Source organism: Podarcis pityusensis (genome assembly GCF_964106645.2).
Source record: "Podarcis pityusensis genome assembly, chromosome: 5".
In the NCBI taxonomy this organism is placed as follows: domain Eukaryota; kingdom Metazoa; phylum Chordata; class Lepidosauria; order Squamata; family Lacertidae; genus Podarcis; species Podarcis pityusensis.
This window is the reverse complement of record NC_138032.1, coordinates 39,806,519-39,829,101: the sequence shown is the minus strand read 5'-3', so window position 1 is coordinate 39,829,101 and position 22,583 is coordinate 39,806,519. Positions and strand designations below refer to the sequence as shown.

The 22,583-nt window shown below is 43.1% G+C and overlaps 1 protein-coding gene across 1 annotated transcript in view; it reads right to left on the bottom strand.

Annotated features, from left to right (window-relative positions):
- Positions 1-22,583, bottom strand: part of INPP5D (inositol polyphosphate-5-phosphatase D) — a 57,734-nt gene that overhangs the window by 21,800 nt on the left and 13,351 nt on the right. The window contains exons 3-12 of the mRNA XM_081005830.1: positions 12,224-12,374; positions 9,405-9,576; positions 8,307-8,447; positions 7,709-7,796; positions 5,805-5,873; positions 4,572-4,643; positions 3,880-4,003; positions 2,933-3,039; positions 1,714-1,816; positions 782-978 (exon numbers count right to left, since the gene is read on the bottom strand). Coding sequence (XP_080861956.1) covers positions 782-978; positions 1,714-1,816; positions 2,933-3,039; positions 3,880-4,003; positions 4,572-4,643; positions 5,805-5,873; positions 7,709-7,796; positions 8,307-8,447; positions 9,405-9,576; positions 12,224-12,374 — 1,224 coding nt within the window. The remainder of the gene's footprint in view (positions 1-781; positions 979-1,713; positions 1,817-2,932; positions 3,040-3,879; positions 4,004-4,571; positions 4,644-5,804; positions 5,874-7,708; positions 7,797-8,306; positions 8,448-9,404; positions 9,577-12,223; positions 12,375-22,583) is intronic.

Genomic DNA, 22,583 nt, shown 5'->3' with positions numbered 1-22,583 from the left:
GTCAGTGCAGACACTACTAAGCTAGATGTACCAATGGTCTGATTCAGTATAAGGCAGTTTTCTATTGTCTAAGCATGCGACCTAAATGAGAACGCTACTGAGTTGTAGGCCACATCCATGCTAAAGGACATTTAAAGCACATGACTTCCCCCAAAGAATCCTGGAGACCATTGTAAAATGTGAATGAGAATTGTAGCTTTTTGAGGGGTAAACTACAGTTCCCATTATTCTTCAGGGGAAACTTTGCGCTTTAAATGTGGGGTGTGACCCTCATTGTGTACAGAAATAAACTACTGAATGGAAGTTGGGTTCAAGATATGCCCTGCTTTTTGATAACAACTGGCACAGCATATTCCTGCTTCTGGGGAACAGCATTTATAGCAATGGCATAAATTCAAGTGAAGCACAGGGCGCCCCCCCCCCCCAATATTATACCCAAACTATATTTTACCTAATATTAGAGATGAGAAGCAGAATCAATTTTGATCTTTAACATCCAGTGTAGAATGATAATTAGTGGCATAAGATTTTTGACCCCATTAAAATATGTGCTGTAGAGTGGCTGGGGAAACCCAGCCAGATGGGTGGGATATAAATAATAAAATTATTATTGTTATTATTATTATTATTAGGTGTCTAATATATCTAACAGCCTTCAGAAACAACATCTAAATTTTCTTCAAGAAGCAAGTATGCAGGCAATGTGGATGATATACATTGCTAGTGAAGTCTACTTTCCCTGTTTTGCTTTAAGCGTCAGAATAAAAATGTCTTTCCTTACCACTTTGAAGCTGATACTTGTAATCTCTTGCAAGGATTGTCTTAGAATCTCTTGCCATTCTTTCTCTCCCAGGGAGTCCTCCTGTGTGCCAATCACATAGATGTCATGTGGAATGTAGTCAGCTGTGTCATCTCGGGTCTTCCCCTGTCCCTTAGAGAGAAACCAGGAGCTGATCTTCTTTGGTGGAGGAGCATCACCTAGATGGACAAATCCAAAACCAATATGAAACTGATCCATCTAGTGCAGTATTGTAGTTTCCCCAGGCCTTCTCAGAGGTGCTAGAGACCTTCTGCATGCAAAGCAAGAGCTCCACCACTGAGCTGTCCCGCAACTCTCCACTAGCCTACAAGGAGATAGCTTTTATATGGTTTACTACATGCAGAATCTCACATGGACATGCACACATGGATAATATGCTTTGTGCCACATTTTATCTGCATTTCTCGCCACATCCTTTCCTAGCAGATGTTTAATTCAGCAGAAAAATCACTGTGGAGAGGGTTGTCCTTGTTGATTCCCCCACCCTGTCACCCAGCTCTTAGAAATAGGATCCTCCGTCAGAAAAGTAGCCGCCATTGAGGTGCCCTTGAGATGTTGTTGAACTCCCAACTTCCATCAGCCCCAGCAACACGGTCAATGGTCAGAGATGACGGAAGTCCCATAACATCTGGCAAACACCATGTTTGGATATTCCAAGAATAGATGAATCTGCCTATCTGATGATTCTCTTATACAAAAGAAGGCAATACATTAAATGACAGAGATGTTCAAGCAACAAAGGAGTATAGCAATGCGGGTAGCTGGCAAAGCTGTGATATGGTTACGTTAGAACCAAGCAGCACAAACATGCTAAACTTTATCGGAAATTCATTGAGATGAAACTTGTAGGAATCTAAACAGCAAAGATTGGGACACAAAACTAAAATGTATACCCAGGTTCCAGGTCCCAATGAAGATGGTGATCATATCAGGCTCTGGCTGCTCAGAATGCTTATTCTTCATCTGCTGTAAAAGTTGGCAGAAGCCTTCTCTCTTCTAAAAATGGAAAAGCAAAATATAAAGAAACCTAGCTAATAAGATTACACTTGTTACACGGAGGCTGGAGCAAATTCCTCCCACATGGTGGCATGCCATGTGGCAAGGACTGGTCACGCTGGTGCTGAATTTTGAAAAATTCAGATTCTTCTGAAGTTAAAAACCAGGATAAGTATGTGAATGCTTGGGTCTGGGGCAGCCAACATGGTGCCCTCCAGACCATCCAGTAGAGGTCTAATGACTATTACAGTCTGCAATATCTGGAGAGTACCACATTAGCTATGCATCCGTTCCAGTCATTCTTTTACTTAAACTACGTGACGATTGAAAGCAGCTCAACTAATTTCCACTAAGCTGCTCCAGAGCTGAAGTTTGTATTCTCCTTTCATCTATTACAATGAATGACTGAGATCTAATCTGCCAATTTCCTTGACCCTGTGCAAACACAAAGGATAAGCATGACTCATATTACTGCATAATTTTTATTACAGACTCACTTATGCTTAGGAAACAGTCTCTGGATATATTCTAGCTTTATTTGAACTGAATGGATGAGAGCCCTTAAAAGAATTCACTTAGTTTTCTCTTTGGTATAGGGTAGGGGGGGCCAATGTGGTGCCCTTCAGATGTTGCTGGACGACAACTTCCATGAGCCCAGCCAGCATGGCCAATGGTCAGAGATGATGGGAGAGTACCATGTTGCTGGCAAAGGCACACAAAGATGCCAACATTCTTCTCCAGAAACTCACATATGGAATATGTTATTGAATACCATTTAGGGGTGCCATCTCTTAGGAATGGAACCTTTTTTGGGGGGCCCAATTTTTTTTGGGAAGGGGCCAGCCCCACAGTGTTCAAATGGGGTGGAGGAGACCAAGCCTGGAACCAAAAGTGGTGTGGCTTCAGTGGCAAGCTCCTTCTCCTCCACCCGGGGACTGGCAACCACCGCTACACCACTGACCAGTTTCTCTTACTGGGGATGGGGACAGAACTTGATTATTTTCTCTCTTTACTTTTTTCTCTTTTTAAAAAATAGCAAAATAATGTCATAAACAGCAATGCCTTGCCTGCGTTAAAGGGCTCAGTGTGCACAAGTACCCATAGTGAGGAATTTACCTTAGAATCAGCAAATACATATTCTTTTCGGTGTGTTTTCTCTTTTTCTGTTTCCAGTACAATTACCAGCTTGTTAGGAAACTTCTGAGACTTGATGAGCTGTAGAACTAAGAAGAAGCAAGAGAACACTGGTTCTGGCAGCACAAATTCTGAAATGAAATATACTACAATGCTGATACATGTCTGTGTATATGAAGTTGTAAACTCCAGTGCTATTTATAACCTCCTGGTCTATGATGAATAAGGTTAGGTTAAAAAAAAATGACAGCAATTTAAGACTGAGCCTGAGGTACAAGTTTGTTATGGTTTCAAGGCCTAACTACTGCTGGAACACTTTCTGGTCATGAAACACTGAAGCTGCTCAGCACAAAGGAATATTGTGTAGGCTCTATGGCCCCAAACACTTGAAGGCCTTGCCCACACTAGAGTTTATTGAGTGTTTGCAGCTGTTTACTGAATGTTTGCATTCCTCTTTAATTTGTGTAGTCCACATGACACCCTCAACCTCAACATTTCACCCCTGTAAAATTGGGTTTATCTGATATGCAGCTAATCCAATAAATTGGGGAAAACCAGGTGCCCAACTGCTCTATTCAGTGTCACAGATTATTTGTCTGGGTGGGGTGTTTGGGGACGACGAGTCAACATTCCCTTTCTGCTCTCCCCTTTCCACTACTTCCTCAAAGCTTTCATTTCTTTTTCAGCTGTGTTTCTACCTATTTCCTTTGCGCTCATGAATGAAGGGGTATGTGTGTGTCCCCCTCAGATTTGCTCAAACCCAGAAAACTCACAAGTAAGCAACTTTAAAAATTGTGCACTGAGAATTTATAACCGCCATTGTAAAACACATTTCCTGTACTGTTGGCTGCCAGATCTCTGGAATATCAGCAAAAATATTCAGTGAATCCCAGTGTTCTCACCCATCTCAAATGAGCCCAGTATCTTACTTTTATTGTGAGAATAGAACTTGTCTTCAGGGCCATCCTTAGCTTTCTTGATAATGAGTTTTCCTAATTCAACATCAACCTTAAGATGTATTTTGGATGGAATTCCAAGAGAATCAGTTTTCACCTATGAGAAAAGGAAAACATTATTCATAAGTGATCCCCCCCTACCATTTTGAATGAGATAACTAGCTCTTAACACTGCATACATGCAAACACACACACACACACACACACACACACATCTATATATATCCAGTATGCAGATTTTCTTGCGGCATTGTACTGTATTGAGGAACTTTGGTTGAGTGAACATGGAATGTTATTTTTTTTAAGAAGGAGAGCACTGTACCCGTGAATTAAAAACGTGGGGTTATAGTCAATGTAGGGCTAGGCAGATTGCTCCATCAGTACACAGATTTCTCATTATTCTATAGAATTACCTCCCCCTCTTCTCCCACCCACCCCCAATTTGTTCTGCAGTTTTCTCCAAGCCTCCAGAACAGATTTGGGTCTAGCGCAGGACACACATCCTGGGGGAAGCAACGGTGGGCCCTCTTATGCTAGTCCTAATTCTTGTGCTAACCCACAAATGACATTTAATACCACTCAACATGCTGTTCTGACAGTCATGGTGTTTCTCTATAGCATTATAAAAACTTATTATACTACTGGAGGGGGAAACTAAAATTCACCTCAAAAGTTACAGGAGGGATAAGCGAACGTCGATGTGTTGAGTCGGGCCCTTCAATCAACAATTTTTTCACCTGTAAAAATGCAAGCACATAGATTTCTATTTGAAAGTCCTAAACTGCAGTTGGAGAGATCCCAGATTAAGACAATCCATGTCATAATGTGCAGATCAGCAACGATAAATAAGCACTCTAATTTAGCGACAGAAATTCAGATTGTCAAATTAATTAGGAAGAAACAGATTATTATTACTGAGATTAAATTACTATATCACCCTTCATCCAAGGTTCATAGGGAGGTTTACAATACACAAATGCAAAAATATGTAACACAATATAAATAAAAAACAACTCCAGTTTAAAAGGCCATATACAAAAACACATACTAATGTAAAGTGTGCATTAAAATGCATCTATTAATGAAACTAGAATACAAAAATTCATTACATTAGGGGAAACTGCTTTCCAAAAATGTATATATTACATAAAATGTATATTTTAAGAAAAAAATTGCACTAAAATGTTGATGAATTTTCATGAGGACTTTAAAAATAATAGTGATCAACTGATGTGGAAATGCGGATAATTGAACATAAGATTGGAAAAAATGAGAAACTGAGTGTCATTTGCTAAGGATGCTAAGAGTGGTTAGGGGACCCCTATTCTGTTCAAAGAGATGCAATTCCCAGAGCGGTTTTTAACCATCAATCCCTTTCCCCATGGAACTCTTGTAATTGTAGCTCTGTAAGAGGATCAATTCTCAGCACCCTTTAACGAAGTACAGCTCCCAGGATTCTTTGGAGGGAAGCCATGACACTTTAAGGTGGTATGATACTGCTTTAAATGTATGGTGCAGTTGGGGCCCAGATCTATGGAAAGGAGAAGCTTGGGGATTTGACCTATGCATTGTTTGAAAGGAAGGAGGCTAGACACCTTACAAGAGCTTTTAGTTCCTGGCTAGCAGAAGAAAACAGAATTTCATGTCAAAAGGTTTCTGGCCTCCCCACTCCCACCCTATTTCCCTCAATAACTGCTGGGATAAAGAAAACATAGACATAAGAATGACAGGTGTGTGAATAAAGCTACTGGAAAATAAAGAGGGAGCAATGAAGAATTATTGTTTCCAGTGTTGAACTCATTACTTGGCCTTCAGCAACTGATCCAAGAGTGGCTTACAACAGTTGAAAGTTCAGTATTAAAAACAGTTAAAACTAATTAAAACAAACATTGCCATACCTTGTCTTCAATGGAAGAAAGCAAGCCAGTCAACTGGACAAGTTTTCCACGGGTGGCGTCACAAGATGGCTAGTAGAAATAATGCAGAAGAAGAAAAGTGTTAGGTACCAGTGAAGTAACTCCCTCCCTCCCTCAGTGGAAGCTTGAAATTGTACCACAAGCATAGATCATCTGTGATACGTGTCAGAAAAAAGAAAGAAAAGCCAGCACTGGAGTGCCTTATATTATGTCAGCAAGTCTCCTGCATCCTGAAACACGGCAGCCTGGAATTTAAGCGAATTTGCTGAACAGATAAATCAAAGACAATGCATTTCAAACTTGGCATGTTGGGCAGAGGAGGCTAGCGAGTGATGCAAAGGCAGTCTTGAGTCAAGCCATGTAGGAAAACTGAAATGGCGACATTTACAGAGCCACAGGTGGAAGAAGTACTTGGAACACCTGATATATGTGGGCTGATGGAAGGAAAGTCTTGCCAGAGGAATACAGAGGGCCCATCCAGATAACCTGCTTATTTAACATGCATCCTGATTTGCTTACACGGAGGTTGGACCATACCTGAGGATGCCAGGGATTGGATCCAGAACCTTTTGCATGTGCTTTGTCTCCAACTGCCCTGAAAATGCTGGGACCGTCATGAAAATCCTTAAGCCACCATGGCTTCTCACTATGTCATGCAGAGTCCAAAATTCTGCAAGCGGGGAAAGGGCAGGGGCAAGGGGAGGAGAAGGAGGTGGCCTGGCCCCTCACAGTGGCAGTGGTCATAGCCGCCAACCGTAGAGACTACATTGCTGATGGAAGCCTCGCAGTTTTAGCATATATCATCTAAGGCTCCAAGACATTTGCTGGTACAGTATTGTTACATACTCCTCTTGGCAACAGCCATTGGGGCAGTTCAGCCAGCATACCCTTTTTTCCATTGGCAGTACAGTGGTACCTCGGGTTAAGAACTTAATTTGTTCTGGAGGTCTGTTCTTAACCTGAAGCACCACTTTAGCTAATGGGGCCTCCTGCTGCCGCTGTGCCACAGCCGCACGATTTCTGTTGTCATCCTGAAGCAAAGTTCTTAATCTGAGGTAATATTTCTGGGTTAGCGGAGTCTGTAACCTGAAGCGTATGTAACCTGAAGCGTATGTAACCCGAGGTACTACTATACATGTATATAGGGGCTGCATGGGGGCAGCGGTGGAGCAAGCCGATCAGGTGCCTGGGGTGGCGTGCATGCCCTGCGCCCAGGAGCAGGCCCAGCCACCCATGGGGCGGGTGAGCCGGGGCAGGATGCTCTGCAGAGCCTCCGAGGAGTCTGCATGCCTCCTCCTACTCAGCGGCCCTACAGCTGAGGAGGAGGCGGTGGGTGGACCGTTTGGGGCAGCGCAGAACCTGCGGGTGCCCAAGCCACCATGTCACTCCCAGGAGAGACGTGTGGCTTGGGCGCGCTGTAGGCCCCACAGTGAGTGCCACCCAGCATTTTGTCACCCCCCTCAGTGGTGACACCCAGGTCAGCCCGTCCCCACCGCATCCCCCCTTCCTCTGCCCCTGCATGGGGGACACTGTTGTAGAACAGAATGTCTCTATTGTCATCTGAGGAATGTTGGAAGGTATGCTATATCCCTTCCCCTAAAAGGGTGGTGAAAAACTATACACTGAGAGATGTAACAACAAACTTGCAGTCTTGGGCCTGAGGAACCTTGCTGCACTTTACCTTATAAAACTGAGGAAACTGAGAAAACAAATGTTAGCGCAGTGCAGCTGACCCTGCTCCAAAGCCTGCAGTGTGCTCCATCCCTTGGAGTCAAGAAACAAGTTATTTGGCATAATTATGCAGTAAGTGCTTTCCCACATCCCCTGCCAGTTTGATGCTCTCATTTCAACCTGCTCCACCTCCTGCCTCCTCCAGCAGATCATACCTGAGAATGTCGATGGAGCCCTGGAGGCAGCTGCTGGTCAAACACCATCTGTAAGGACTCCAGAGAAGGAAGAGTCCGAGACACCTCACTGAAAGCAGAAAGATATGAATTTGAGATTTGTGGTCATAAGAACCTCTCCGTGCAGTGCTAGACAGACAAGCTGTTGCTAATCAGCCCAAAAGAGTCTGCTTGAAATTATGCCATGCTGATTTTCAGTAGCACAAGCTGCAAAGGTCAGTCTTTAGAAACTTGAATTTAGTTCTAGGATGCATTGCTAAATAAGCAAGAAGCTCTAAAAAGCAGGTCTTCAACACAGGATGTGACTGTGTGGGCAGAGCTGCAGAACTGATAACAAGAGTTAAGCTGATAGTAATTCCCATGTGTGCTCAAAAGGGAAAGGAACATCTATATTTGTTGGTCAGATTCTGCAGCAAACAGTAGTCTCCCACCAAAAGGAACATGGTTTGCAGCAGGATTGCTTCAGTAAACTAGCCTTCAGGAAAGGCTTAACATACAAATTCTGTACATGCAGAATTTCCCTGTCAGCTACCAATTGAAATGCGCCTCCAGAGTCCAGACTAACTTGTGTTTACAGTACCTGAAAAGTCCTTTGCAAAGTGTTGCAAGCAATTTCTTCAGCTGAGGGAGATTCCAAGGCGCTTGCTGTACTGTCTCAAGATCACTGGTGACATGAACTCGCAAATAATCCTGGATGAGTTTGAAGTGCTCTTCTGGAATACTGTGAAGGAAAGGGGGGAAACTGCTTGGAAGACCACTAAGGCTTATGAGCTTGCAAATGGGCAAAATATCCTAGTGAATGAGAGCTAGTGTGATATCAGACCTGGGAACAAAGGGGAGGGAGGGAAGCAGGGGAGGCAGCTGTGGCAGGGAGAAGGTCCCAATTCTGCTGCTTATCCCTTAAAAATTGATGATTTTTTTTCTAAGGAAGGGAGCTGACTGGGGGGAAAGCTGCCAACACCACTTCTGTAATGGTAACTCACAATCATATAGTGATTTTTGGAGTGTTCAAACTATTTCGTTCAAACTACTTTTTCAAGGTAGGTAAATAATGCAGATAACGGGGGCAATAAAAAGTGAACAAAAAACTTTGTGCTGTAGGCAAGAATTAAAGCAGGGGCACCTTGATTTGTAGCCCAGTGCTACACAGCTTGGTCCTATGAACCTTTACTCAGAAGTAAGTTCTACTGAGCCCAATGGGACTGACTCCCAAGCATGTACACAGACGACTGCAGCTGTGACCATGATGCTCCACCAGCAATTTATCTCTTTCTTGTTCATTACTATGTTATGTATGAGTAACTCCTTATACTGAGGGAAGGAAGGCGTCCTTCCTGTCTGCAACCCACACAAAAACAACCCTTCTAACCTTTTCCTGAGAGGACTCCCAGCCAGCTCATTTAGCTGCCATCTGCAAAATAATTTTGAGCCCCACCCTCTTATCAGGTGGCAGATTTTTGTGTTTGCAGTATTAGGGTTGACAGCCTCCTGTACCTTTTATATAGGGACAAAAAAGAGAATTCCACCGCGTGCAACGTCTCCTGTTACTGCAGCACCTAGTAAAAGGATCTCCCTTGGGGGCTCTATTCAAAATGGCTGTGATAAGCAAAACACAGTAAAATACGTTTCTAGACTTACTGTTTCTACTTCCTCAAATAAATGAATGGCTAGATCTCACCTGCTGGTGTCTTGGTGCTGTAATCGCTGGAGCAGCGTCTCAGAAAGGGATGGTTTGCTCACTTCCACCACCTGGGCATGTTCATTTGGAGAAAGATCTTCTTTTGCCTCAGTTGCCAGAGGTGGCACTGACATGCTGCGTGGAGGTAATAGAGGCGGCACAGGTATAGGATCTGTCACAAAGGGGAAGGAAAGAGTAAGATCCAAAAGCTCTCCAGCTGTCTTTCCATGCTACTTTTAAATGGCTTTTTGAATTTTCAGTTGGGTGCTATTCTGAGGGTATCTGTGCTGTACTCTGTGTAAGTCAACAGAATTTTCGTTGGCTTAAGCTAAGCCAGCATATGTTGCCCCGATGTCCAGAGCCTGGCAGTGGGAGAACAAACCTTTACGAGTTTTACTTATACCACCCTTTTGGCTGGCCTAAGTTCTGCTAGATTGCCAGGTCATGTGATAGGACTGATAGAGCTTTGAAATAGGTGTAAGTCTCTCCTTAACCTGCCCCACCCTACCCCACCCCCAAAACAGTTACACCCATAGGTTCCACAGGCTTTCATTCCACTGGCTAAGCACTGGCTGAGCCAGACAGCCCAGTATCTGCCTATTCCAAACTCGCTCATTCTGGAAGATCTTGGGTTTTGATTGCACTGTTAAGAGGATTCAAATCCCCACTCAGCCATGAAAATCACTGGGTGACCATGGGCCAGTCACTGTCTCTCAGCCGGTTTATGCCACGGGGGTGCTCTGAGGCATAGGAGCCAACTGCTAGGAGCCAAGGTCCCTTCACCCCCCCCATAAAATATTTGAGGGGGTCAGGGCCCCCCCCAAAAAAAGTTGATGGGCATTGACACTGAAATGGTGTGCATGTACCACATCATGTGATTAATTATGTGGGGTGGGACTTACCTCCCCCCCCCCCATATTTTATTCAAGTTGGTACCCCTGCTCTGAGGATACAAGGACTGGGGGAACACCCCATGTACTCTTGAGCTTCTTAGAGGAAAGGTGGGATATAAATGAAATAAATCATTTTGCATCTCATGGTAGACTGACATCAGCGAACACACCCAGCAAGCAGTAGAAAAATTTACATCCTTGCAAAATATATTCTCTTGGGAACCAAATATCAATGAAGCATTCACAAATTTCACAGCCAGAGCTAGGGAGGCTTTGAAGAGGTTTCATGTACAATGTATACCTTCAGACTACAGTGGAAGTATACAACCTTAATTACCAGCTTCCTTTCTTTATGCTTGCAGAGCAATCAAAATACAGCTGGCATATTAAGAAACTGAACCATTTAAATTTAAGTAGTAGATTAGAAATTTTTTTTAATGATCTTGCTGAATTCTAATTGTCAAGAACTGCAGCCATGGTTATGAAAACTTAGCTGGAAGCAATATGGTATTTTAAAAGTAGTGTGGTATTACTTTTCAGACTCTTTCCCCAGCTAACTTTGGTTGCTTCTGCCTTAGCTGTTTTGTCAGCAACTGCCAAGCTTCATTTACACACTTTTTACACAGAATATAGATGACCCATTTCATGCCAGGTTTTTCTGTGTTGTTGTTTTTCAGACCTGATTTGTGGTGCTTGCTATCACTTTAGATGCAATAGCAGTGTCAGCATCTTCATTACAGACTGGTAAACGGTTACTGGGTTTTTTCCAGGACTACTGGGTTTTTTCCAGGACTACTGTGCCTTTAACTATATAAGCTTTGTCTTCGTGACTTCTGATCCTGTAATTGCTTTCTGTTCCATGAGGGCACAGCAAACTGAACTGCCTCTCAATTAATCAGTGTTTCTCTTCCTGAAGCGAGAGAGGGGTGTGTGTGATTGAACTATTGCTTTGCATTTTTTAAATTATTCTTATTATTTTGTTTTAAAATGGTGAAATAGTAATTCAAGGCCCACATTGGTAGGACACATAAACAAAATATTAAACAACATTTGAAACAACTGTTTTAATTGCAGTTCCAAATGACTGTACTGTATAAAAATTATGTTTTAGCAGTACTAAATGACCCTGGTGCGGAAGCTGCCTTCTGCAGCTTAGAAGCACAAAAGAACATTTAAAACTGAAGTAAGAAACTTTAATGAACAAAGAACAATGAGTGTGCTAAGTGAATGAGAAAAATCGGAAATAGGAAAAGAATTATAGATGCAACAAAAGAAAATTGAAAACGACACCTCTGTGGAAGTACTGAACTAAATATGCCTTTGTTATAGAGAATTTAAAATGCACAGCCAATGAACCTTAAATCCATTACAGGATATGTAGCAGCTTATTCCTGTTACTTAAAGCAATTAGCTGTTGTATAACATTATGTGTTACCCTAAGCAATGAGTCTAAGCAATGGTCAAAAGGGCAGATATTGAGAAAATTAAGAACAGTTTAAGCTGTTGTCCTGCAAACTTGCAATAATAATAACAATAATAACAATAATAACAACAACAATAATAATATTGCCTAGACCTGAACAAAACTTGTGCAAGGTGAATGCAAGCAAGCAGCAAAATCAGGACATTTATTGAGCCCCTAAGAGGCTGGTCACCATACATGGACTACCTTTAATTCAGTGAGTCAAAATTTCTACTGGCATGGCTTATATATTTGTGGTACTGCCCACCTGCTCCTTGAAGTAAGTGTGTGTGTGTGTGTGTGTGTGTGTGTGTAAGAAAGACAGCCTTTATAGCGGGGCAAAGGCTAACAATTCCTTCTTCAACTGATAGGTTTTATTTATTAGGTCTGGACAATTTAACACTGTTATTTCCAATAAACTGACAATCTTGGGAGCACAGGCTTCTGTGTTATGAATTTCTTACCCATATCCTCCTCTGGCTCCTCTGCTGCCTCCTCCTCCTCCTTCTGGACTGGAAATTTAAGGCTCCGGATCAGACCCATATTCTCTTTCTTGTAAAACTCTATCAGATCATCCAAGTTGTTGAAATACTGCACTGGAACACCTTCAGATGCCTGAAAACACCCCACAAAGCACAGATGTCAAATATTGCTAAATATCATTCCCACCAAAAGAAAGAGCGAGCATATAGTGGTGGACAGTAGTAAAATGAAAGCTCAGTCCACACAATGTCACATCCTTTGTCATCTTTCCAATTAAGTCTCTGGCACTACAGCAGCTAGGGATGATCAGAAATGGAAACAGAAACAGCCACTGCCACAATTCACATGTTCGTCTAGAGTCAGGAATGGAAATCATGCAATGAATACAAGCAGTATTTGCTATTGTTAATTTTTTTTTAGTCCATAAATGTTATGCAACCAATTATCTGCAGTTTGTTAAGAGTTGCTCTGTGAGGGATAAACTACAGTGCCCAGAATTCTTTGAGGGAAGGAATGTGTTTCAAATGTACTTTAAAGGTATGGTGTGTGTGTGCATGCAGACCATTATCAGCTATAGCCCATTGCCTCCCCAGGAACAGTTTTAAACAATGGGCAGCTGGTTAACTTACTTACATACAGAGGAACTCTGTCTTCACAAGCAAATAGCGAGATCAAGAGTGTACCCCTCTGCCCTCTTTCGTTGGAAGCATAAAGCCCCATTAAACTCAGTGGGGCTTATTTCAGATGAGACATGGATAGGATTGCACTGTAGGTACATCAGACCAGACAAGCACTCCTGTGTTTCAAAGGATACAAACCTATGTAAAACCTTCTCTTCAGATGAGTCAGGCTACATACACAACAAATATTTAGGCACCCCCCCAAAGAATCCTGGGAATTGTAGTTGCCCCCTAAAGAACTGTTAACAAACTACAGTTCCCTGGATACAGCCTAAGTCAGCAGTGTGCATTTCCCCCTCACACTTGCCTATGCCTTAAAGGAGAAAAAGTAGAGGTTTCCCATAAAATTTTCTGGTACAAACAGATTAGGGAACAGCCTTTATGTACAGTGGAACCTTGACTTACATACAGCTCTGCTTACATACAATTCCACTTATGACCTTCAGTAGGTGCTTCGACTTATGAACTTTCCTCTAAATATGAACACAGGCCTTGCTGGCAGCCCGGAGCTTGCCTGGCTGGCTGCAGAGCAGCACTGGGGTCTCCGTCGCCGGGGAGAGGTGCCGCCTGCAAGAGGAACAGCAGGGCGCACTGCAGCCCCAAACCCTGCCAAAGAACTAACCTGAGGAAGTCCAGAGAAGAACCTGGCCTGGCAAGAAAAAAAAGTGCCCCTGGCCAAAGTGAATCAGCTCTTTACTGACCCTTGCCCCACCCCCAGCTTGTAAGGTACGCCAGTCCACCCTCAGTGCACGTAAGAAAAAAAATAAATGTTTATTTTTTTCATCTACAATACTGTCTTATTTATTTTATAGTATAGTACATTGATCATTGCCTTCATTTTATGGATCTATGGTCTCGTTAGACAGTAAAATCTGTGTTAAATTGCTGTTTTAGGGGGTGTTTTTCATCGTCTAGAACAGATCAATTCACTTTTCAAATACTTTCCATGGAAAAGTGCGCCTCTACTTATGTACGTTTCTAGTTATGACCGGACCTCCGGAATGGATTATGGTTGTAAGTAGAGGTTCCACTGTATAGGCATTTCATTTGAGAAAATAATCACAAGAGTTTCAGTTTCTTCAATTCATTGATAAGGGATTTACTTCCTTGTCCCTTAAATCAGATCACTGTTGTCCTTTCCTGGCTTTCAGCAAACAGAAGTTTATAATCTATGCACCATAATCTTTCTATTCTGGGAAAAAGAGTGCTGTGGCAGCAACCAATCTGTCTGGGCTGATTTCCATTTACTGCAGGCACAATCATTTACTGGTTCGCCTTATTCTCTCCCCCCCCCCCCCCCCGCTTTTAGCTTCCATTTACTACCACAGTAGTAGCATTTTCATTCCCCTTCCTCCATCACTTCTTTTAGACAACATACTAGAAAAATTACCAGAGCTAAAGCCAGGAAGCAGATCCAAAAAGAAATCTCCTATTTCAGCCACTTCACACCAATATTCTTGGATCCTCTTACACTCCCACCACAAAAGAAAATTGTCAGCATTTGTACTCATGCATCTCCATCATATCTTTGCATTCATTCTGCAGAACGTAATTAATTTTGTAGCCAAGAGGCACCATCCATATGAAACCTTAAAAGAATTGTCTCTCAGATTTGTAGAAACTGAGTAGCTGCTTTCAGTGTGTGAAAATAACTTGCCACATTTCTTCTGAAATTACTGGTTCACAAATATTAACCCTACTTAACCCTACTCAATCCCTTTCCCCTTTACATTGGTTCATCACTACATAACAATAGCTTGTAGACGGTTGGAAAAGCACTTTGGGGGATTTTAACCTCGACAATATTTTTTCTAGCACACATTCTTGATCTGCTTATGGTGTGTGTCTCCTAGATCAATCACTCCAACGGCAGCCCATCTATTACGGAAAGTAGGATACTGCTCTACCAACCTCAGCCAGCCCCCATCTATTTTCCTTTCTTCCTACTTATCTTCTTCCTAGTCTCAGTGTTACCCTTGTAGAAGGGAAGAGGATGGGGGCAAAACTAGAATTAGTTTATTCTCTCTCTCTCTCTCTCTCTCTCTCTCTCTCTCTCTCTCGTTAAGGACACATTCACACCATAAATTTAAAGCACTGTAATACCACTTTAAACCACCATGGCTTGACCCAAAGAATTATGGGAGCTGTAGTTTGTTAAGGGTGCTAAGAGTTGTTAGGAGACCTCTACAGTGGTAGCTCAGGTTAAGAACTTAATACGTTCTGGAGGTCTGTTCTTAACCTGAAACTGTTCTTAACCTGAAGCACCATTTTAGCTAAATCTGTAACCTGAAGTGTATGTAACCTGAAGCGTATGTAACCCAAGGTACCACTGTATTCCCCCTCACAGACCCACAATTTTCAGAGTTCCCTGTAAGCAAGATGAACTTTTAAGAGAATTGTAATTTTGTGGCAGGAATAGGCATCTTGTAAGTTAACAACCCTCAGCACCCTTAACAAGCTGCAGTTCCAAAAATTCTTTGTGGGGAAGCCATGACTGTTTAAAGTGGTATGGTGCTTTAAAAGTACAATATGAAAGCAACCTGAGTCTGACTCCACCTCCTTTTTGGGCTCCCTGCCTTGTACCCTACCAGTCACAATGGGCACCAGCCACCCCTGAATTCCCACCCCCACCAGAGAGATCAGTCCTTCCTCAGTATGGCTTGGAGACTGGAGTGCACATAGCAATATTTATCCCATACAGACCCAGTGAAAATACCAAAAAGTGCTATTAGTGTCACCAGGGCTGCAGCAAAATCTTGGGGAAAATATTGATTACATTTAATATAAACCATCTATGTAAGAATGTGGAAAGTTGAGGAAAAACGTGAACATAGATTCTGGCTCTGGGTGGTTTTTACTTTTTTAAATTTAATGAGGAACAGAAATGGAAACAAGCAGTGGAAGCAGAAGTGAGAAATGCACAACCACAGAAAGCAAGCTGGGATGACGGCTGAGGTCCATGAGAGTCACTATCTTTAGTAGTCAAAAATTACAGTTTCAAAAGACAGTCTCTTTTCTCCCCCACTGCTCATGTTTGAAATGCAAGCCCAAATATATGGGCACAGCACACTTGCTCAATGTGTAGAATAAGGCTTAAAGCTAACACAGAGAAGCCGATCAGGGGGAATTGCTTCACCGATGTGTTTTAAGGTCATCTAGCCCAAGTAAGCCAGATCACACCATCAAGCACATGGCTTCCATCAAGGAATCCTAGCAACTGTATTTTACAGAGCTGTAATTCCCAGCACCCTTAACAAACTAGAGTTCTCAGGATTCTCTGGGGAAAGCCATGTGCTTTAAATGTATGTTTTGGATGTGATCTGACTTACTTGGGCTAACCATGTGTGGATCACTATATAACTGTGAAGGTCCACACTCCTTACCTAAGACATGCATAGGGATATTTGCCACATGGAGCTGGGAGCCATTAGCAGAACCACTAATTGGCAACTGGGATGCGGGTGGCGCTGTGGGTAAAACCTCAGCGCCTAGGGCTTGCCGATCGCATGGTCGGTGATTCGAATCCCCGCGGCGGGGTGAGCTCCCATCTTTCGGTCCCAGCTCCTGCCCACCTTGCAGTTTGAAAGCACCCCTAAGTGCAAGTAGATAAATAGGTACCACTTTATAGCGGGAAGGTAAACGGCGTTTCCGTGTGCTGCGCTGGTGCTGGCTCGCCAGAGCAGCTTCGTCACGCTGGCCACGTGACCCGGAAGTGTCTCCAGACAGCGCTGGCCCCCGGCCTCTTAAGTGAGATGGGCGCACAACCCTAGAGTCGGACACGACTGGCCCGTATGGGCAGGGGTACCTTTACCTTTACCTTTAATTGGCAACTAAAAAAACCTCATCATTGCCCACTCCCAATATGCCCCTCTTCCACCGCATCATGTCTACTAAGAACTCTTCAGTAGCAGTCCCAGGTTTCCAGCTACTTACTGTGTAACACTCCCCTTTCTACATGCCACTGTTTGCTCTCCAAATTCCCCAAATGCCAACATTTGATTCACTGGATCCACTATCCATTATCCAGACCTTTCAATCTGACTTCAAACCAGGTTTTGGTACAGAAACTACCATTCAGTGCAGATGTAAAATGCATGGCTCCACACATTAGAGCACATGGCCCCCCCCACCGCAGAATCTTGGGAACTGTAGTTTGTTAAGGGTGTTGGGAACTGTAACTCTGTGAGGGGGGAAACTACAGTTCCCAGGATTCTTGGGGAAAGATATGTGCTTTGAATGTACTTTAAATGCATGGTGTGGTTCTGCCCTTGTGGTCACTGGATGGATGGCAGGGGGAATTCCACACTCTCTGTATCATTGAGACCTGCACTGTAAATTTTAATAGAATGGGGTGGGGAGTTGATGTTGAGGTGTCCACTAGCAGCCAGTTTTCATGGCCCCAGATATCACCTCTGTGGAGTGTAGCTAAACTGCCACAGACAATGATGCTTTCAGAGCAGGACAGGACAGAGGTCAGGTCTTCCCCTCAAAAGAATAAGCAGGAGGGATCCCAAATGCGGCAGAGCTGTCATAAGACGTTCTGAAGTGAAGCAATACACATTAACTTGTAAAAAAAAAAAAACCCTCCCCGAGTAAGGCCACCGACTTTAAAATTATCTTACTGCACCACAGGCCAGAGAATGCACTTTAGACCTCAGTAAGCCCCTTGGGCAGAACCCCAAGAGCTGGAGAAGTGAGATCTCACCAAAAATAGCTGTCGTAGCCACTGCTTCGCAAGCACCACCATCAACTTATGTAAAGGAGGCTTTGGCGGAGGGGCCTTCGGTGGTGGTGGGACAGCAGTGGGATGGCAGCTTCCTGTTTCACCTCAGGTGGCTAAAAGGGACAGGCCGTCCCTAGGTGCAACAAGCTCTGCCCCCTACTGTGGGTGGGAAATACTGAGATAGCATTTGATTGGAAGTGCTCATGTGTGGGTGAACATGCACAAAAACGCACATGCGCATTAGTAGTCTGGTGAGTGTGCGGCCTCAGTGTGTGTTTGAGTGGGTGAGAGGGAAGGAGCTATAGCTGCCTGTGAAGCAAGGAAGCTGGGGGGTGGGGAGAGAGAAAGCTGTTGGGGAGGGAGAAAAGGTTATGCAGGCCCTGCTCCCCCCTCCCCTGCCAGATATGCTTTTGTAAACATCGTTTACTAAATCTAAGAGCCCTGAAACCCACTTTGGGCAAAGCAATTCCAGAAGCCTATCACAGTAATGTGACCTTAAGATGGGACTTGCAGCTGGAAGAAAAAGCTGTTTCCCAAAATACAAGCCAGCCACAAGTTTAGACTATTTTAAATGCAACTTTGCGGGTGGAAAGGAAAGTGGAACTGAATGAGGATGACAGGGGGAGTGTGAGCTTTGTTGGTGTGGCTGACAGCAAGCTGTGCTCATTACTTGTACCGAGGTTTAGCTGTTCCTAAAAGCCAATGTGTCGAAATCTCATGTTCATCTTTCTACAAAAGTTCTCACTAACAGCAGATGAGGTAAACCTGTTTCTGGGCTGTACCACTGTAGACTGAGTGCACGAAAATGTCCCTTTAGATAGAAACCTAGCTTTCTAGAAAGAAGTCTAGGCTAGAAAACTTTCCTTTCACATCTAATTTTTTGATAGGGGATTTTTGTATGCAGGAAAAGTCTGTCATATGAACCCCCGACCTGCATGGACAACCTGAAGTGGGCACAGAAGGGAAGCATTTTTTACCTTCTCTGCTGTTCATGGTAATTGGGATAAAACTAAACATGATGTTTCCTCACAGTGCAAAAACAGCACCAGGGGCTAGGGGAATGTGATTTTAACTGGGACCATAACCAGGGTGTGGGTTGGTAAGAGTTAAACTCTTCCTCCTGGTCCGCTGTGGCCCCCAGTGCTCCTAGGATCCAGCTGTGATGACTACTAGCATTTTTAAAAAAAAATGCTCACATCAAAGAGGGATATATCCATCTAGCTTAGTACTGTCTACACTGACTGGCAGCAGCTCCCAAGGTTTTCTGATAGGGACCTTCCCAGCCCTAGTTGGAAATGCTGGGATTGAAGCCTGGACATTCTGTGCATGAAGCATATACCATACCTCTAAGCTACAGCCCTTCTCCATTTTAACATCATATTTAATCTGGGGCCTGGTTTAGTCTCAGAGCTGCATTCCCTCCCTTCCAAAGGGCAGATGCCCGTGGGGGGCAAGGCCAGCAACAGATGTGCCTCCCACCTTTGCACATTAGGTACCTTTTAGCCATGCAGATGTTTCTATCACCCACCCAGACAAGTTAAAATGTATTATCACAGTTCAAATATACATTCTAGCCAGGTGAGAGCACAGATCAGGGATGGTGACTTGCCCAGAGAGATGAGACATGATCAGGGGAGAGTCTCAAGGGCCAGATCGAGAGGCCTGGAGGGCCACATCAGACCCCTGCTGTTCCCCTCCACTGCTTCAAGCCTTCATCAATAGCACTGAGTAATAAAAAGGTCTATAAATAACATTTTTGTTGGTAATTTTCTTCAGCTCCAGGGGTTTGTTTTTTTAATGCAATATGCATCAGCTCCTGGATTTAGGTTTTATTTGGGTGCAATGGTCGTGGGGACCCTCTTATTCCTAAGTCCTTATAGAACACAGTATTGAAGACACAAGCCATTGAGATCTTAGAGAAAGATAGATAATGCAACAAACTCCCTTTTGATTTTGTTTGGGGACATAATTTAAAAGCAGTCCCATTAATCTATCAATCATTAATCTATTTCTTCCGTTATTCACAATAATCATGTTCACAGGATTGTGTGCAACGAAGCTGTACCATTAGTGCAATGATTTCTACCTGCACAATAGGAGTTCCTCTCCCATTCCTCTTCCCATGCCCACTCCAGACAATTCTATTCTAGTGGTTCCCCCAACCCTCTGGAGCAAATCTGGGGTGTGGGGTGCATGTGTGGAGAATGGAGAGGGAGAAGTCCCATTGCGCATGGTTTTTTGTGCTAGTGGGAGGATTTTGTTGGCTACAAACCATTGTTTTCTACTAAAATAAATTACATGTCATAATCTTCTATCATTTTCAATTTTCCTGTTAAGAGTACATCATGTAGAATATATATCTTAGCTAATTTCTCTTTTCACGGTTTCTCTAATATTGACGATTATCATCACTGCCTTTCCTTTTCCTGACATGTGAGATGCCCAAGGGGTAGCCACATGCAGCTGTTGTTAGTGGTACACACTGCATTTCCTCCCCATTCATAAATGCCAGAAATTTGCTTTTAAAATAAATGTTTTTCACAGGTTTCCAAACAACATCCAATTGTTTATTGAAATGTTCTAGTTGCCCTGGGTTACCAGGAAAATGGGTGCTTGCATGCTTCTGATAAGCACCTAAAATTTGAAAATAAGCTATTTAGAACACTCTATTCTGTATATGCCCTAAAACAGTTATGCAGGAGACTATGTGTGTAGTTGAAAAATAATTATCTGCCAACATATGCATTATAGTACAAGCGCACAGCATTTACGGAACATACCATGCCGACATTGTCTACAATACTGGTACTTCCTCTTTCCAACAAGTGTTGGCATAAAGACAAGTAACACCACTCTTTGCGTTTTCAAGCAATTCTGTCATTTGAAAAGCTAAAATAGCAGTGGGGTGGTTTTTTTTTGCATGCTGTTAATCTGAACTCCTAAATGCAAGGCATGAAAAGATTTATATGTAGTAACAATAGCTGTAATGCACAGTGACATATGTAATCAATTGAATCTCCTAAAAGACAGAAGCATCTTCCCAAAGCACTTTGAGATTATTTACACAGTCAGTATCCAGAGGTTATTATTGCAAGATTGTCATGCTGAAACAGCAGCCTAAATCTACATGAACCAGGAATGTTTGAGCTGTGCAATGTTTTCTTTTCTTTTCTTTAGTATATCTATCCCTAGGCCCCAAGTGCACTGTGCATTTAAAGCACTGTTCCATGACTTTTAGTAGTCATGGCTTCCCCCAAAGAATTCTGGGAACTGTAGCTTGTTAAGAGTGTGGAGAGTTGTTAGGAGACCCCTGTTCCCCTCACACAGCTACAGTTCCCAGAATTCCCAGGGGTTGATTGTTAAACTACTCTGAGAATTATAGCTCTGGGAAGTGAATAGGGGTATCCTTACAATTCTCAGCAAAAAAAAAAAAAAAAAAGTGTAGAAAATGCATATAATTTTAATGCATTTTTGGTGCTTAAAAAAAATCCCACCAAACCCAGGGTGGAACAGACCTATGATGGAGTGTATGCAGAAGTAACACAGAATGCAAACAATTTGATCCATCTATCCCCAACTGACATACAGGCTCATGGGGAGAAAGGCAATCCTCTTTGTATTCCTGCCTTGGGTCATGCAAATCTTTAAAAGCCAAAATCAGCCATGCATTCTCTTTGGCCAGTAGCAGGTCACTATGTTCTTCTATGGAACTGTGCATCACCCACCAGAGGGATGGCTCCTACTCATCTTTTACATGCCTATTTTCCCCAGGACGCAAGAGAGATAAGCCAGGGGTTCTTGGTCTTGCTGTGAGTAGGTGACTTTCTCCACTCACTTCAGTTCTCCTTTGCTCCTTCAGCATGTAAGCAAATGTGGATAACTGGTGGCTGTGTAAAAAGGCTTTCAAATGTGACTTTTCCAAAAATGATGGAACAGAATGCCAATACACACAAACTGAAAACTAACTGATCTCTTGGTTTTCAATACTGAAAATATGAAACTGGTTAACACAGTGCTTCGGGCTCCCTATAGGAGCATACCAGAGTTGTCTCCAGGTGTTTGTGCTCATATGGGCAAATATTGTGAAATGGAATTGGTACAGACAGCATTCTTGCTTGCCTGGGCGCCATATTACATTTGTCACCATGAAGGTGTGACAGGAGAGAATCAAAACTACTTGTATTAACAAATAATAATTGTGTGAGCTAACTCAGTTACTGCTCCCACATGCTGTAAGGTTCCATAGGGTTGCCATATTTCAAAAAGCCTTCGAGCTACAGTGGTACCTCGGTTTATGAACTTAATCCATTCTGGAAGTCCGTTCTTAAACCAAAACCGTTCTTAAACCGAGGCACGCTTTCCCTAATGAGGCCTTCTGCCACCAGTGCCCTTCCACCATTCGGATTCCGTTCTTAGACCGAGATAAAGTTCTCAAACCAAGACACTATTTCCGGTTTTGTGGAGTTTGTACACCAAATCGTTCTTAAACTGGACTGTTCTTAAACCGAGGTACCACTGTATTTTGAACTGTTATTTACAAGAATCGGCAAAAACGGCACTGTCAACATGGCTTGCCATATGTCTGGAATTTTGCGTACATATAGCTGATTTCCGCTCAGACACTGCTTTTGACCACAGTATTCTGTGTATGTCCGGGAAATTCTGGACGTATGGCAGCCCTACATTATCTCATGTCAAACAGCCATCAGCTGTGTGCAGGATAGGTCACATAATTTTTAAACAATGGAAGGATAGCTTCCTAAGGTCATTATCAGATGGTTAGAACAGCAAGCTAGGGAGGGTGGACTGGCAAAAATTCCTGTGCAGGAACTGGCACAGTTCCCAGTATAGCCCTTATTCCCATTTCCACATAGAACTGACACTGGAGACCTGACACTGTGTCTCATTTGCACAGGAAAATAAAATAAAATTCTGTCT